The following is a 17,473-nucleotide window of genomic DNA, read 5'->3' on the forward strand; positions in this document are numbered from 1 at the left end:
TGTAAGCTGCCTTGAGCCCTTTGTAGGAAAACAGCAGGATATAAATCGAAAAATAAATAAATCTGTCTAGTTACTTACCCAAGAACAGCTTCTCACTGGTCAGGAAAAATGGGGTGACACTCACAAGAATCTCTGCAGCAGTCAACCTGAGATCTGTTTGCTGTTCATCTCCACAACAAGAAGCAATTCTTTCAACCCATTGTTTTATCTCTGATTTAATCTCCTGTAAGAAAAAATATTACTGACATTAGAAGCCTAAAGTGAAAAAGCATCCAACCCTCAGAATTATGCAATACACAGCTCTGATGATTATCTATCAAACTGTGTTGATGGACATCTAAAATTGATGCATAAGTGTACAGGGATGGTAAACACTTTATCGAGACTTGTTTTTCTGTGGCCCCTTGACTAAAAAGCAGAAAAAGACATTCAGCTCTACTGGATTCCATAGATCAGAAATTCTACACAGAAAAGAAAACCAAAATCCAAGTTTTGATCTAAAAAAGGGTTATCAAATATTTTGTTGGAATAAAAATTAAAACAAAAATGCATAAACCTGCAAACTTCCCCAGTGCTTCTAAAACTTAACAAGAGAATGGTCTTACTGGTCACCCTCAATGACCACTTCACCTTAAGGAGCTGAGGGCTGTAGTCATAATTCCAGGTTTTGTAAGCACAAAGCAATTAACTGTACTGGTTCATCAAAATGAAGAGAATGTTTAAAGTTCAGTCCACAGAAAGGAAGTTCTTAATTTCTCTTAGAATAACAAACACAATGCAAACAGTACTGGTAAAGCAAATTTCCTTACCACCTGCCAATTTTGTGCAAGGTAGATGACCAACTTTGAGGCAAACTTAAGGGATATACTTTGAATTTCAGTGCTGTGAAAATAAAGGTTAACAAAGTTAAATGCGAAATAAATACTATGCAGCTTTGACATCTAAGTCAACTGGTAATCTGTTTAGAAGCAAAATACCTCTTCCTCACTTGTTACACATATTATGCCCTGTATCCTGAAGCCAGGATGAAATTTACCCCAGTTCAATCTGTTATGGCTGCTCTCAATCTGAATATGCAACCAGATGAAGAACTGTTGTGCACAGGGATGCACAATGTCAGAAGTTCCATGCTAGACCAGACCAAACTTCATTTTGTCCACAATTCTAGTCGTAACAGCTGCCCATGGGAATCCCACAAGCAAGACTGCAACAGCAACTTTCTGCCCATGTTCCTCAGCCATTAGTATACATAGGCCCCCTGCCACTGGTATGGGAAGTACCTCACAGCCATCACACATACCCTTTGGTATAGGTCTTTTTACACCTAAAAAATTTGCACTTAACTTCCTATCTTTCTGAAATTTCCTGAGTCCCCTAGCTATGGTCACTTCTAAGCTGCATGCCACTTTCATAACAATTTCCCACAAAGTGTGCGTATGTGTGTCTTATTTGAAATTGCAAAGACTGATCTTGCACAAATGCTTCCATAGCGGTTTATCTGAACTTAACAAACCTGACCCTTGAAAGAAGGGGCAAATAAAATAAAAAGGTACTTGGCAGTTTATTTTTTTTTTAATCTAAATGTAAAAGTCCTTGGCACAAAAAAATACTTGGATTTATTTGCCTGAAATTTGGCAGGTCCATACTACTTTTAAGAGGCCAGCTGCATCCAGTGCTGATATAGAGCAATTTTATAGCCATTTGTTGATTACCAAGGTTAGATACGGGATGGTATGACGCTTTTAATTTCCAAACTGAGAGTCAAACCAGAGGTGGAGCAGACAGCTTGCAATTAGATCCAAGTTGACTCAGGGCCCAGTCCTAGTCTTGTGGCCTTACTGCTAGCTAAGCGTCATGATGTGTGTATTTTCCCTCCAGGATCACAGGCACTACACCTCTCAATACTGGTTGCTGGAGAACACGACAGGAGGTTACTATTGTACTCATGTCCTATTTGTGGGCTTCCCAGAGATATCTGGAGTGAACTGAATGCTGATAGGCTTCTGGTATGATTCCGCATGATTGCTGGTATTAACTTCTTGAATTCATTTAGAGAAGTTATCATTTCTAAGCCTCAATAGCTCACCTGAAACAGTGTGGCAGCTCTTCAAGTGTTTGTGAATGCATATGAAAATTACATCAGACATGCATTACAAAATATATGGCAATTTTTGAGACTTAACATAATACAAATGTAAATTTCTTATTTCCTATATCAATGATTATTCATTTTTAATGGGTAATCTGCAATCAGTAAATTTTATAGATTGGCAAAATATAAAAGAACAAGGCAATATACCTGTCAGAGTCATCTATTATATTCATAAGCCAAAGCAAGAAATCTCTTGGATTCATTTTTATCGTATCTTCTGCCTTTAGAAGCACATTCTTGAGGTCCATATAGTACAGCACATGTAACACCTATAACAGAAACAAGAACAAAAAAATATAAGAAAATAAATATTCTATCCTTGGATATAACCATTCTAGCAGAAATTGTCCTTTTATTACAGGGGATTGCCTGCTTTGTTCATAATAATGTAGGCAAGCAGTATTGAGTTCTTCCATTCATCATATTTTAGAGCAGGCATGGCATTTCTATCCCATTTACCACATTTTTCTCCTTTGTTCCACAAAGAGAAGAAGTTAAGTATGTGAGGAAGCTTTTAGCTGTTCTCTAGTCTGCTTTGAAGATAAGAAGCATTCTCTCCACCCCTTCTTTTTTTTGGCAGGGGGGTGGTGGTGGTCTGGAAACATCCAAGACACACTAGGGCAGCTCATTTAGTCCATCCTCCAGGTGGGGCAGCATCCCTGATTAGGGGACTTCCTTTCTGGCTTCTTTTCTGGGAAAGATAGAAAATCCCTGTAATATTATCAGGATGTATTTCTCTTATCTGTTGTCCTTTCTGGCCAAAGAGTAAATTTTTTAAAAGGATAAATATTCTTGAACTCATCCATCTGCTTGCATGCAGCAAAGGGTCCAAAATACAACAAGAAGAAATGGGGCAGACTACTCCAAAATTTTATTAAAATGGAAGATCTTGCATTAATGTACTTTATAAAGTGTGTCTGTAGAACAATTATATTATGTACTTGTTGTGAGCCACCCCGAGGCTTTGTTGCGATGGGGGCGGCATAAAAATGTTTTAAATAAATAAATAAATAAATTTGCTTTTAGAATGTATTGTCACCTTGCAAATCCCTTCTGGGTGCTTTTCCTGTACAGCTATCCTCAAAAGCATCTCCTCCAAACCAGACAGTAGACACAACAGAACGTTTCCTCCTTCTTCCGTCACATGTTTTGAATTTACTTGATTCAACCACAGCAGGGCTGCATCCAAGATCAAAAAACGTACTTCATAGAACTCAGAATGTAGCAGATGTGCAACTGACAAACAAGGATCCAGTATTTTCTCTTTGGCAAGTAAACTGCTGTTTGCAAACTCAGGTTCTGCAGTCATTGAACATACAGATATGAAAAGTCTGGTGATGCTTTGGAGATACTGAGTAAGTCCTGGCGCTGCAGGGGAAAGGTTGATACCCGTTGCCAGTTCAGAAGCAGATATAATTGTGCCCATTTTCTTCCAAAAGCTGACCAACTGTGTTTCTGAAATGAAATGGGATAGGTTGATGGGATGAAGAAGGAAAAGGAAAAATTACCTTTTTTTACTTCACATGAACACTTAAACCATCAATCAGCCAAATTTAAGCATAATTCACTCCCACCGATTTCAACAGGAAAATCGGACAACAGATGTCCTCATAATTTAAACACTAAAGGTATTTCAGACTTTGAGAAACTAAATCCCCAACTCCATTTTACCAATGTCTATGAGTGATCATTTTTTTCCAGAGTTACACATTTTAAATTTAAAACTTGTTCTGTACACTTCAGTAAAATGACGCTTTTTTCTATTTCATCACTGACTAAAATACTAGTACATAGATGGACAAGGCTCCCCTACCCCCAACTTTGCCGAACAAGATCACATGGTTTGTTCAGGACTAGAGGGGAAATAATACAGAAAAAACAAGAAATGGGGATTGATTACACATGTTATGTTTTACCTCTTTCCATGCATAATCTGTACTGAAGGATCAATTACAGGTGCTTCTACAGGATGAATTATTTGAATCTATCTTTTGTCTTTCAAGTGACAAACAGGCACTTAAAGACTCAGGTGAAATGATGCAATCATTGTTCCAATCAAGAATGGATCAAACACTTTACAAGGAAACAGATGCCTGCTGTACTGCATAGATACTGTACTGTATGGAAAGGAGGCTACTTAGGGGGGCATGCCGGAAATCCCCACATCTAGAGCCTTCATGCGGCTTGGCTGCATTGAACAAGCAGGAGACTGGAAATTCCAACATCCAATAGCCCAGGTGTGGATTGCTCAAAACAGATATGTAGAGGACTGCTGGAAGCTGATAGGAGATTGGAAATACCAGAATCCAGCAGCTTGCATGGGAAGTTTGGGCTCTGATTCAGACATCTACACCTGTATTGCACTTGTGTAGCACTCATGCCAATTTACCCTTTTGGCAAAAACAGTGTGGGCCTTCCTTTTTTCCCTCCCACCAGTCATCTGTTTGGTTGAAGAGGGCTGGAAAAGGAGACTAAGCAAACATAAATGTTCTCACAAATCTCTGGATTACTGTTTACACATGTTTGTATCATCTCATGCTACAGCCAAATGTTTCTGATTTTCCCTTATACTCTACGTTTTCTTTAAAAAGTATTTCCCAGAAAAATAAGGATCTCAGCTCAACTGAGTGAAAAGTATTCATGTTTTTACCTTTGACGAAAAATCTTTCCCAACTTCCATTTACATATTTATTTTTTCTGCCTAGCTTAAAACAAACTCTTTCCCTTGGCCAATGCCATAACTTTTTATTAAACCAATACACACATTAATTTCCAAAGTAAATGTCTGGCTCCGTTCTTAAGTTGATTTAAAGAGGCACTTCTATTTACAGAGAAAACTATGCTGTGAGAAGGGCCAGCTATTGAACATTTTCCCTATACCAGGTTGAAGAAAAATGGAACAGGAATAGGAAGAAAGGTAAAAAATCAGATCAACTACACTAATAATTTGGGCTTGGCCAAAAGCTATATTCCTCCCAAAGAAAGCTGTCAGTGCTTCAAACTGGTGTGGATGATTTCTATATGAAAACACAAAGAACTTGGCAGGGCTGCTTCCAGTGGGAGGTTGATTATCAGCCAGCAACTCAACAAAAATGATGCAGACATTGTAAAGGATGAATTCAACAGCTGATAATTAAACTTGGGTGACTATTGTTGCAAACAAGATGATGAAGTAGACGGAACTTTGGCTGTATCCATCAAAGTTGTTATACAGTATTCCTAAAGGATAGATTCCTACTACCCTTATTTATACACTGCTTTTCAACAAAGCTCAAAATGGAAGCAGTGGAGTGGGGTACCACAGGGTTCAGTCCTGGGCCAGCGCTCTTCAATATTTTTGTAAATGATTCAGATCAGGAAGTTCAGGGAACAATTATCAACTTTGTGGATGACACAACGAGGTGGGATAGCTAATTTCCTGGAAGACAGAAAGAAGATTCAAGGTGATCTTGATAGGTTTGGAATGCTGGACTGAAACATAGAAACAGAGTGAGTCAGAAGGGGCCTCCCAGGCCATCTAGTCTGACGCCCGGCTCCAGGAGGCTCTGCTCACGACATGCCCACCATGTGCATGTCCAGCCTATCTTTGAATACCCTCACCGAAGGGGCCTCAACCACCTCCTGTGGAAGCCCATTCCATACCCTTGGGGTCCTATCTGTCAGAAAGTGCTTCCTGTCATGTAAGTGGAACCTTGGCTCCCTGAGCTTTGCTCTGTTGGAGCGCATCCTGCCTTACTCTGCAGGGGAGAACAGGTTTCTACCCATCTCCATGTGACATCCCCTCATATACCTGAATGAAAACAATGGAATGAAATTCCATAGGGACAGATGCCAAGTTCTGCATCTAGGAAAAAGAAACCAAATGCATAGTTTCATAGTAATCTGCATAGTAATCTCCAAACTACAAAATGGAGAACACTTGGTTCAACAATACTGCAAATGAGAAGAATCTTGGAATTGCTGACAAGTTGAATATGAGTCAACAATCCAGTGTGGATGCAAAAAAGGCAAATGCTACTTTAGGTTGTGTTAACAGAAGTATCACTTCCAAATCACGTTAAGTTACCCTTTACCACTGGTTAGGCCTCATCTGGAGTATTGTGTCCAGTTCCGGACAACACTGTTTAAGAAAGATGCAGACAAGCTAGGCAGGGTTCAGACGAGGGCAACAAGGAAGATTCAGGAACTGGAAACAAAGCCCCATGAGAGATTGAAGGAACTGGGCTTGTTTAGCCTCAAGAAGAAAAGACTGCGAGGTGATATGAAGCATTCTACAAGTATTTGAAAGGCTCTCACAAAGAGGAAGTGCAGGATCTTGATCAACCAAGAAAGCAGGACATGGAATATCAGGCTCAAGTCACAGAAAGCCAGATTCTGACTAGATATCAGGAAAAAATTCCTGACTGTTGGAGCAGTACAATGGAACCAATTACTTGACGAGATTGTGGGTTCTCCCACAATAAAGCTACTCAAGATGCAACTGGACAGCCACCTGAGAGGGATGATTTAACTTGGAGTCCTCCACTAAGCAGGGGGTTGGGCCCACTGTCCCCTTCCAATTCTACTATTCTATGAACAAAAATAAACTATAAATGAAATACAGTGGTACCCTGGCTCATGAATTTAATCTGTTCTAGGACTCTGGTTGTGACCCAAATTGGTTGTGAGCCAAGTCAAATTTCCCCATAAGGTTCAATGTAAATAAGGTTAATCCGTTCTGCAACAATTTATTTTTTTATCACAAAAATTTGAAGCGGGCGTGCTGGGGCAGGGGGGAAGGCAGGCGGGATCATGGGTGCACTGGGGGGAGACAGACATGATCATGATCATCGCCCAATACGGAGTTCGCGACCCAAGGCAAAATTTTTCAGAAATTTCTGTTTGTGACCTGATTTGGTCGTGAACTGAGGCGTCTGTGAGCCAAAGTACCACTGTACATATAAGATGTACAGCGATAGACTATTTAAAAGATTGACAAAACAGTAAGATTTTGCAGGGCTTTCAAAAAGACAACAATGTTGGAGACTTCTAACCTTGCACGGATGACTTTTCTAAGTTTTGCTGAAAAAAGCCTTATCTCAGGCCACTCCCATTTATCAAACCCACAGGAAACTTTATATACTTGCATAGACAGGCCAGTTTGTCAAGTGGTCACAGAATCTCATAGTAGCATAAATGGTAAAACATCAGAAATAACACTTTTTGAAATTTTTGTACAAAGGATAATCGTAAGTGAGATGAATATTGGTGATCAAGCATTCTAACTCATGTTATAAACTGTCTACTCACTGGAATGCAGGAGCATACATTGTGGGTTTTTCAATGAACGCCTATACATTTTTCACTGCAGTACTGATTTACTATTTGTGATCATCTGATTACAGATTACTCCTTGTTTAGGACAACATTTCTCATCATTTCTGGCCATCATTTTGATGATGTACTCCTGACCTTCTAGGGGTCAAGTTGAGGAACGCTGGATTACAACCAATGAATATATTTATTAAAGGCAGTACTAAATACTAAGTTCTGTGCTGAAGATAATATTAGAAATATTTGTCATCACCTCAGCAATTATGAGGAATGAAAATTTGCAGAGTGAGAGTTCTGAAAATTTAAAGATGATCTCAAAGATTCTAAGGGGCATAGGGCAGCCACTTTGGAAAGATTAGGAAGAGGTTAGAATTGTGTGTATACAACATAACATGTAAAATGGTGGCATACCATTAATATACTATTCTGCTCTGTTCTTGATCTATATACTGCATGTTTTGGAAGCAGATCTAGTATCTTTGGATTAATTAGATATAGTAAAGTGGTCTAAGCATTTAACCAGATGTTTGCTGATAAGCATGTTAAGAATAAATTATCTAAAATATTGTCATTAATTATGGAATATCACTTCTAAAATTCAAGAGACCATTATAAATAGAAATTTGAAGAGGCTTTTGGAATGAAGAAAGTTCCTTCATTCTGAACAAGATGAGGTATCTACAAAAAAAGGTAACTTAACTTCCTAGTAAGAGTATTCCTCATTCAGGATTCTCACCAGTCAAGTGATGCCTTCCTCCAGGAATCCAATAACCTGTAATCACCTCCATCAGGACATTCCATTCTCCCCCTCCTTTTCCATTTTTCTTTACCAACTAATAGTCAACAGCTAAGAGTTTCTGAGCATGTCTACTCCTTTGTGAGACGGTTTCAAGAGTTTGATTTTGTTCTTTTTCTAAACTTTTTTATTCTTCTGTAAACCTTGGGGTTCTATCAGCATAGAGATACTTATTTCTCATGTCCCATTAGCCCAGTTTTTGTTAGAATTTGGGATTAGTGTAATACACTAATTATAGGACCCTCTTATCTATTAAGTGCTACATTTAAAAGGTAATTTCAAGTTTAAATTAAAAATATATGCCAAATCCGTGAAGCCAATTGATCAAATATGTATTTATTCAGACCAAGGTTTTGTTCCGCTACACACTTACTTTGAAACAAACCCCACTGCACTCAATAAAGGCTACTTCTGAGTAGAGCTGTACCAAAATTGCAAAGTCCATATGTGTGATGCCCATATATGTGATGCAGAGAGACCATGAAGAAGAGATTTTTCAACAGAAAATCCACTGCGGTTGCCCAAGAATGTAAGCTATCTTTTTTATCAAGAGCTGAGAACTACTATTCTTAAGTTAGATCCAAAGTACTTGCAAGATGCTTTGATATTACACTAAGATATCTGTGCCTAGTTATTTTTAGTATACAGCAAATGAAGCATTTTCTGCAAAAAATGCTTTGATCTGAGAACTTAATATAGTTTATCCGTTATCTGGTCTCTTTCAACAAAACACAGAGACATTTCTAAATTAAAAACTCTCTAGACATTTAGTATAAAGATGACCCAAAGGTAAGTGAACTATATTTTATTTGCATAGCAACAGCTGTCCAATGTTTGGCATTTTTAGTAAAGGTTAAGTGGTCCATGGTAGAATTTGCCATGGTACAATTTGCTCTCTGACAAGCATGTATGCTGTACAGTTCATACGCAGGATCCCATTATTAAAGGAGGAGACAGCATGAGAGCAGAAGGCAGGAATGCAAGCTTGACTATGCCATCACCAGGCCTAAGGGCCCTTCTCAATACCATCCAGGATGCCACAGGCGCTTGTTGCCTGCATGGCTCACAGGCCAGCTACTCTTATTCTAATGTGCTTAAATTACAGGACTAAAAAAGGTCAGTTGCACAACAATCTGCTCAAGACGGGTTGTAGCAACTGTGGCTAGTATTAGGAAAGAAATGCTCATGCTGATGTATACTGCCATCTACCTCTTCAGTTCTGTGCTGCCAAATTTTGTGCACTAACAAGTTTTAATTGGGTCACTAACTTGACAATGTGCCACTGACTTTTTGAGAAAAAAAAGCACCACGTAAAAATACACGGATATGCTATGTTCAGTATCACTGAGCTACAATCTAAGGATTGACAGAGCACTTTAACCAGCTGAATTCACTGACTACTCTTCATTGACTAGAAAAAATATTTAAAAAGAAGAGCTATTAAATTGCTATGTAAAAATGAGGATGGTTATAAAGAGTTGAAATATATACTCCAGTTGTCCTTTCTTTTAATAGCCAAGAGTGGGTGGGTGCTTTGGAAAGAACATTTGCCACATCCTCTTCCAAATCTGTTTTTCTGGAGCCAAAAGGCTAGAGGGGTTTAAACATGAGACCAGAGAACGCAAAATGCTCATTAAGGAAGAAGCAGCTAGATATTCAGTTTTCTTTAAAGCATATCCAAGCCAAGATGGCAAAGTAGATTAAAGCTGTGGTTCTTAAAAGTATGGGGTAGTGCTGCCCCCAAGGGGTGGGGCACAAGAGACACTTAAAAGGTGGGTGTGATGCTATAGGTTGGTGAGAGAGAGACTTTTTTTCTGAGCCTCAGAGGGTTAGTGCCACTGCTATGCTAACCATATGGATGGAAGCATCTGGCTATCTCTGATGTAAGAACTGAGATGTAGGAACTCTGCAATTAGTTCTCATGACACCTCTCATGACACCTTTTCCACCTCAGAAGCGACTGGAATGCAATTGGTTTGGGGCCACAGCACTGTTTTCGCATTTTGAAAAAATGCTTGCTTCTAGCACTTTTTCCTAATTGAATTTGCTATCAAATAGCTGGGAGCATACTTGATAGCTACACTACTGGAAAAATACAGGCACCCAACTTTTTTTTCCTTTAGTGAGGTTATTAGCTTCATTAATGGTTTAAGATTTTGATCAGGAAAATGGCTTGTGGGAAGGGAAGGTTTAACATCCTCCCCACAACACTTGATTCAATCCAATTTGCCTCTTGCCTGAAGCGGTTTTTAAGTCTGGAAAAACATGTCAGGAGATCCAGACAAAATTTTTCTGTACAATATCTAGCTTTGGCCTCTGATCTTACTCTCTTCTACAATGTTGGGTTAATGCCCCAGTCCATGGAATCATACACACACAGCAGTGGGCAGCCCACAAGCAAAATATTATTTTAAAGATCATAAATAGGTTTTCAAGGAAAGTCTCTTAGAGAAATGGAGTTACAAAAACAAGAAAAAACAAGAAAAACGGGTGCAAGTAAAAATCTAATAGAAAAGGTCACATGGCAGTTAATTCTTCTTGTTCAAAGGTCTTCCCATGTAAGACAGGGGGAAAGTCTACTTTCTGAAATGCAGATATGAAATGCACATATGAGATGCTGAAAGCCAGAGGAATAGTTGATTTTTTTTTGTATTTTATGCAGGACTTTATGATTGAAAGCTGCCCCGAGGCTCATGCAATGGGGCGGCATATATAATTGTTTAAATCAATCAATCAATCAATCAACTTGATGCAGAGGATGCAGGACAGTGGGAGTGGAAGAGACTTTGAAACAGATTTTAATGAAATGCTAATAACTGGAGATGAATATTTTCCCCTCAGATATCACAGCAAGTCACCACTTTAAATACATATATACTTAGCCATACTCTTTCTACAAACATAAAAGTGAACCACCTAGACAGCTTCCACTGCCAGGTGGTATAAAATTCAATTTAAAAAAAGTGTAAGGAGATGTGACCTTTTATATCAAAATTAATTGGACCATGCCCATCAAGAAACCCAAACATATGACATGACTGAAATAATTTGTTTTCAATTTGTTCAGAGGGGTATGGTCAGATTTAGTCAAATAGGCCACAAAATAAAAGTGTACATGGCACTACCAAGTTTTGATACTTTTACATTTTTGGCCACAATTCTTAAGAAATTTTAAGTATTAAAAAAAATCAACAGCACCAGTTCTGATATTTATTCCTGTAACATGATCAAAGCCACAGATATATACACTGCAGCCCTTTTAACTGCTTTTCATGAATTTTGCCAGTTAAAGTCTCTCCTTTTTGGCAGCTTGTGAGAATATTTTTTTAAAGTAATGTTTAACTTCTTTTGAAAGTAGCACTACAAATCCATTATTAAAATGATCCACAACTTAGATTGGTGTATCACTGAAACAATCAGTTAAAATTTTTAGTACCATTCTCAACAATGGTTATAGAAATGTATTTGTGCTTAAGAGAAAACCAAAACACAAATGAAAAATATTGTATTTGGCAGAAAATCCTATTAAGAATAACTTATTCTAGTTAATAAAAATGAAAAATGTATTTTCCTTGGATAAGAACACTAGACATTGTTCTTAAGGATACTGTGGCTGTGCAGTGGAGAATTTAATATAACATTTATGAATACTTATAAACAAATTATGGGAAAATAAGACAAAAATATATTATTTTTCTAGGCCATAACACATTTTATACTTTTACTGTTATGCAGAAGTCACATTTCCTTACACTTTTTCTGGAAAGAACAGGATTAACATTTTATTTTGAAGTGGTAAGTTTTGTTCCCTTGTGTCTAAGAAAAACAATGCATTTGGTAAGGTTTTAGAAAACAAGTGTTCCTAAAGACAACATGGGGACTGGAAAATATTAAGGATAAACTGACTTAGGCAAGAATGGATATAACGACAGCTGTTACTGTTTTCATTGCTGTATTTTATTGTTGTTTGAATGCATTTTCAACACTGCCCTGTGAGATGATAATGCAGGCTATATATAAATATTTGAAGTAAATAAATGAATACAACTTATGCTAACTGCTATTTAGTGTTAAGTATTAAAATCATCACTCTTACAGAGCAAACCTATGGCCTCCAGACAATGCCTAGGAGAACACTCCAAATACTTCCAACCTTGGACTTGAGGATGTCCTTCCCCCACCCTTGCAGCTGGCACAGAAAGAACCAGGCCAATCACCTCTCCCAGGCTGAAAGAGTAGCCTTGGAGAAGGTGCTTAGGGGGTATTTTGGTAGGGAAGGAGAGCAGACCACTCCTGTCAAGATGCAACATAACCTGATGGTGCCTCAGCTTCCTTCACTCCCTCTCCAAAATCCCACAGTTAAGCAGTAAATTTTGGCTGTCTAACTGCTTTGAAAGCAGAAGTGTGCCTTCAAGTTCAGGCAGCATTGGCTTCTCCGTCCCTGGATGTCCTCCTCTCCACTTTAAGAATTGCATTTTTAAAACATAAATATTCATGACGAAAATGATGGTAGAGAACAGAAGTACAAGGCAGGCAAATTTTGGAAATGTTTCTGTAGTTATAGCTTCTCTTATGGCAGACTTAAACAGTCACTGTCTAATTTCAGACACATTGTGCTGAATTCCATTTGTGTTGATCAAACTCAGTAGCACGGAACTTCTGTGTGGCACTTTGCAGAGCCTTTTCACAAAAGAACATCAAGAAACATTTTCACTTTTATTTTCAGATGAACGAACACACCCTACTTAGTTTCAAGATGCAACTTAATAAGCAATAGAATTCTTGTCTAGGCATGGAGATGGTGTAGAGATATACAGTGGTACCTTGGCTCACGAACTTAATCCGTTCCAGGACTCTGGTCAAGTTAAATTTCGCCGTAAGTTCAATGTAAATAAAGTTAATCCGTTCTGTAACTTTTTTTTTAAATCAGAAAAATGTGAAGCAAAGTGACAAAGAACAAAGATTGCAATCATCTCACCACCACCACCACCCCAAGCATGAGCGCAGCCATCTCCCCACCCCCCGCCAGCACAACCGTGATTGCGCCTGTCATCCCTGCATGTGCCCATCAGCCTGGCATGCTGTGGGGTGGGGGGAGACGGGCACAAACGTGGGTGCGCTGTGGGGGGAGAGAGGGACGTGAATGCAGGTGCACTTGGGGGGAAGATGGGCACGATCGTGTGGGGGGGAGGTAAATGGCCGAAATCACGGTTGCGCTCCTGCAGGAAAGATAGGCACAATCATGGGTGCGCTCGTAAAGGAAAGACGGGTGCGATCTCGACCATCTCCCCCCTGCCCCCAGCACGATCATGCCCATCTCCCCACTCAGGGGAGAGGAGAGATGGCTATAATCGCAGTCACCACCCAATGCAGAGTTTGTGATCTGAGTCAAAATTTAATGACATTTTTGTTCGCGAGCCGATTTGGTTGTGAACTGAGGCCTTTGTGAGCTGAGGTACCACTGTACTCCAAAGAATGGAGCAGCTAAAATATTAAAATATTGAAGACAAATAGGACAATAAAACCAGACAGTTTGGTTTCTTCTACATGGAAATTTGAACTTAATACAATAGCACTAATGCTGTGATCCAACTGCATGCTGCTTCTGGACTGAGAGTGGTCTTTGCTTCTTTCTCAGGTCTTGCTGGCAGTGTTCAGTTCACAGAAAACAAAGGACAGGGTAGTCAGGCAAAATGAGTTCCAAGCACTCCCATGCCAATCAGTTCATAATGGACAATGAAGTGGGAATGAGGCTACAGAAGTAGGAAGAGGTGGGCCTGAACAGATATTGTGGAGCGCTTGAGTGGTGCTATGAGGACTGAGCTTGGATAAAGGTCTTGAATTATCCATCATGCTGTCACCCTCAAATCTGATAGGACATACAATCTAAAATCTGATAGGACATACAATCTAAAACTAGCTGTCCAACAGATGAGGAAATGAAATTATCCTCTTCATCTTTTTAAAAGTGATCCCAGTAATATAGCATTCTTACTGCTCTTGAATACATAGTCCACCCAGGACTATTATTCCTACTATTATCTAAAATGAATATAACATTGGTAAGTTGCTCATTAGTATACAGCACTGAGGAGTGACGTTGTCAGAGCTGACAAACTGCATTATACAGCCTCTGAGGGACACGTAGGAAACGTAGAAATGATTCTAACGATTCACTTTAATATTAAAATTATGAGAACCTGTTCTCTATTAAAAGTTCTGCAAGACCCAGAAGCAGTTCTCCAAGCATGATGCTGGCCATTTCAAAGAGAGGGAGTTGTCAAGGAAAGTACAAACTCCTCTTTTCCCAACCCTGTTTTTATGTATGTTGTAACAGGCCAAGAAAGGGAGAAAGCCTAAACAATGTCTTTTTTCATTTGTCTTTCTTACTGAGCTTGCTGGGATGAGAGGAATGGGAGTCGTGGGTTTTGTTTGCCTAAGTTCCTCCTTCACAGACCTTTAAATCAGAATGTCTTCCTCCCTTCCCAGTTTCTAAGATACTCTGAAACTTTATGTAAGGTTGTCTTGCTCAATTTTTTTCTTAACTTGAAAACTTTATTAGTAAGAGGTCGGAGAAGCCTTTGCATAGTGAATCCATTTCAGCTTCTCAGCATATTGGACTCCAAGTTCTCTTACCAGAAACATTAGCTCAATCTTACCTTTTATTCTGTATTTCCCAAGGTAACTATTTAGCAGGACAAGAACATCAAGATATGTTGCTCTAGTCACCAAACAAGGATTTTGCCTTGAAATAAAATCAATGAGAAAAGTTAAATGTCTTTAAATTATTCCTTAAACCATTAAGTCAACACAGGGTTGCTTGACATCCAATACCATAAGAGTATCATGTTGTTAGCAGCATATCTTTTGCCTATTACTGAGATAAGAAAGTCCAAAATGCATTAAAGCACACAAACCAAGCTTTCTAAATTCAGTTTTTTACACATTTCTTGTAGAAAAAATAATTATATAGCCAAAAATGTGGATCCACTTACTACTTATTTATTTTATTTATTTATTTAGAGTTTTTTTGTATGCCATCCCATCACTTATAGCCTCAGGACGACTCACATAAATAAACATGGTAGAAAATACAATTAAAATCCGGAAACACCCTGGCTGCACAATTAAAACCTATAGATATTAAGCATTATTAAAATATCTTTTAAATAACAAGGTATTAGCCTGGTGCCGTAAAATAAATAATGACGGAGCCAGGCAGACCTCTCTGGGGAGCACATTATACAGATGGGGCGCCACCGCACAGAAAGCCCTACTCCGGGTACTTTGCCTCCTGATGTCTCTCATGGAGGGCTCCTGGAGGAGGGCCTCTGCTGCCGATCTCAAGGGGCAGGAGGGCAAATAAGGAAGCAGGCGTTCCTTTAGGTATCCAGGTCCCAAGCCGTTAAGGGCTTTGTAGGTAATAACCAGCACCTTGAATTGAGCCTGGACTTTGATGGGGAGCCAGTGAAGCTGGTAGAGGACTGGGGTTATATGAGAGTAACGCTCAGTCCCTGTCAGCAACCTGGGTGCTTGGTTTTGCACCATCTGAAGTATCTGGACTGTCTTCAAGGGCAGCCCCACATAGAGCGCATTATAGTAGTCCAATCAGAAAGTAACCAATGCATGGCCACTGTTGCTAGGCAGTCGTCCTCCAGGTAGGGACGCAGCTGATGGATTAGCCGAAGCTGAAGGAAAGCGCTCCTCGCCACAGTAGTCACTTGAGCTTCCAAAGACAGCTCTGGGTCGAGGAGCACTCCCAAGCTGCAGACCCTGTCCTTTAGAAGGAGTGCAACCCCATTCAGGACAAGGTCCAAGTCACCTACCCCGGAGCCCAAGCCACCCACCAACAGAACCTCCACCTCGTCTGGATTGAGCTTCAGTTTATTGGCCCTCATCCAGCCCATTACCTCGGCCAGGCACCGGTTCAGTACAGCCACTGCCTCACCTGGATTTGTTGAGAAAGAGAGGTAGAGCTGGGTATCATCAGCGTACTGATGATTCCACAGCCCACACCTCTGGATGACCTCTCCCAGCGGTTTCATGTAGATGTTGAATAGCAAGGGGGACAAAATGGATCCCTGCGGTACTCCATGGCATAGCTGCCATGGCGCAGAGGTAAAGTCCCCCAGCACCACCTTCTGGAATCGGCTGTCAAGGTAGGAGAAGAACCACTGGAAAGCAGTGCCTCCTACTCTCAGCCCCCTTAGCCTATCCAGAAGGATACCATGGTCGATGGTATCGAAAGCCGCTGAGAGGTCCAGGAGAACCAACAGGGACGCACTCCCCTTGTCTCTCTCCCCGCACAGGTCATCATACAGGGTGACCAAGGCAGATTCAGTACCATACCCAGGTCTGAAGCTGGAATGAAATGGGTCCAGATAATCAGTCTCATCCAAGAGCGTTTGGAGTTGTCCCGCCACCACCCGTTCCAACACCTTGCCCAAGAACGGGATGTTGGCCACCGGTCTATAATTGGTGGCCATCTCTGGATCCAGGGACGCCTTCTTTAGGACCAGCCTAACCACTGCCTCCTTTAGAGAGGCAGGCATCCAGCCATCCCTCAGATAGGCATTGATGACCTCCAGGATCCAGGCACCAATCCCGTGTTTGGCTTTGGACAGTAGCCACGGCCGGCAAGGGTCAAGTAAACAGGTGGTGGGACATACTTGTCCAAGCACCTTGTCCACATCATTAGGCCACAATAACTGAAACTCATCCAACAATATGTGACCAGACGGTAACATTGGCACCTCCCCTACGGAATCTGAATCACTAGTGGAGTCCAGCTCATGATGAATCTGAGCAATTTTCTCCTTGAAATGCTGGGCAAAGTCATCACAGCGGGTTATCGAGGGTGGTACAGGAACTTTCTTAGGGCCTGGATGTACCAGCCCCTGTACCACCCAAAAAAGCTCCGCTGGATGGCACTGTGAGAAGGCAATGGAAGTGGAGAAGAATTTCTTCGCCGCCCGCACCACCACAGTATAGGCTCGATAATGAGCTCTTAAATGTGTTTGGTCAGATTCATCCCGAGATTTCCTCCACCTACACTCTAGCCGTCTCCCAACCCATCTCCCAACTTATTATGCTCCAATCCTTTCCTCATGTAGCTTTCTATCAGGCATCGTTATATGACATCAGGTCATCCCCAGCTTAAGGCAATCCTATGAATAAATGGTCTGAAGGCACATAAGGCATCTACCATGTTG

At 40.3% G+C, this 17,473-nt stretch overlaps 1 protein-coding gene across 7 annotated transcripts in view; it reads right to left on the reverse strand.

Moving 5' to 3' along the window:
- The window catches only part of THADA (THADA armadillo repeat containing), a 160,936-nt gene that overhangs the window by 20,625 nt on the left and 122,838 nt on the right, over positions 1-17,473 (reverse strand). For all 7 annotated transcript variants that reach the window (XM_044429404.1, XM_044429406.1, XM_044429407.1 and 4 more), the window contains 5 exons: positions 14,921-15,006; positions 3,192-3,607; positions 2,300-2,421; positions 810-882; positions 79-223 (listed from right to left, as the gene is read on the reverse strand). In XM_044429404.1, coding sequence (XP_044285339.1) covers positions 79-223; positions 810-882; positions 2,300-2,421; positions 3,192-3,607; positions 14,921-15,006 — 842 coding nt within the window. The remainder of the gene's footprint in view (positions 1-78; positions 224-809; positions 883-2,299; positions 2,422-3,191; positions 3,608-14,920; positions 15,007-17,473) is intronic.

The sequence above is a fragment of the Varanus komodoensis genome, unplaced genomic scaffold (assembly GCF_004798865.1).
Source record: "Varanus komodoensis strain SLA01 unplaced genomic scaffold, ASM479886v1 scaffold2, whole genome shotgun sequence".
Lineage (NCBI taxonomy): Eukaryota > Metazoa > Chordata > Lepidosauria > Squamata > Varanidae > Varanus > Varanus komodoensis.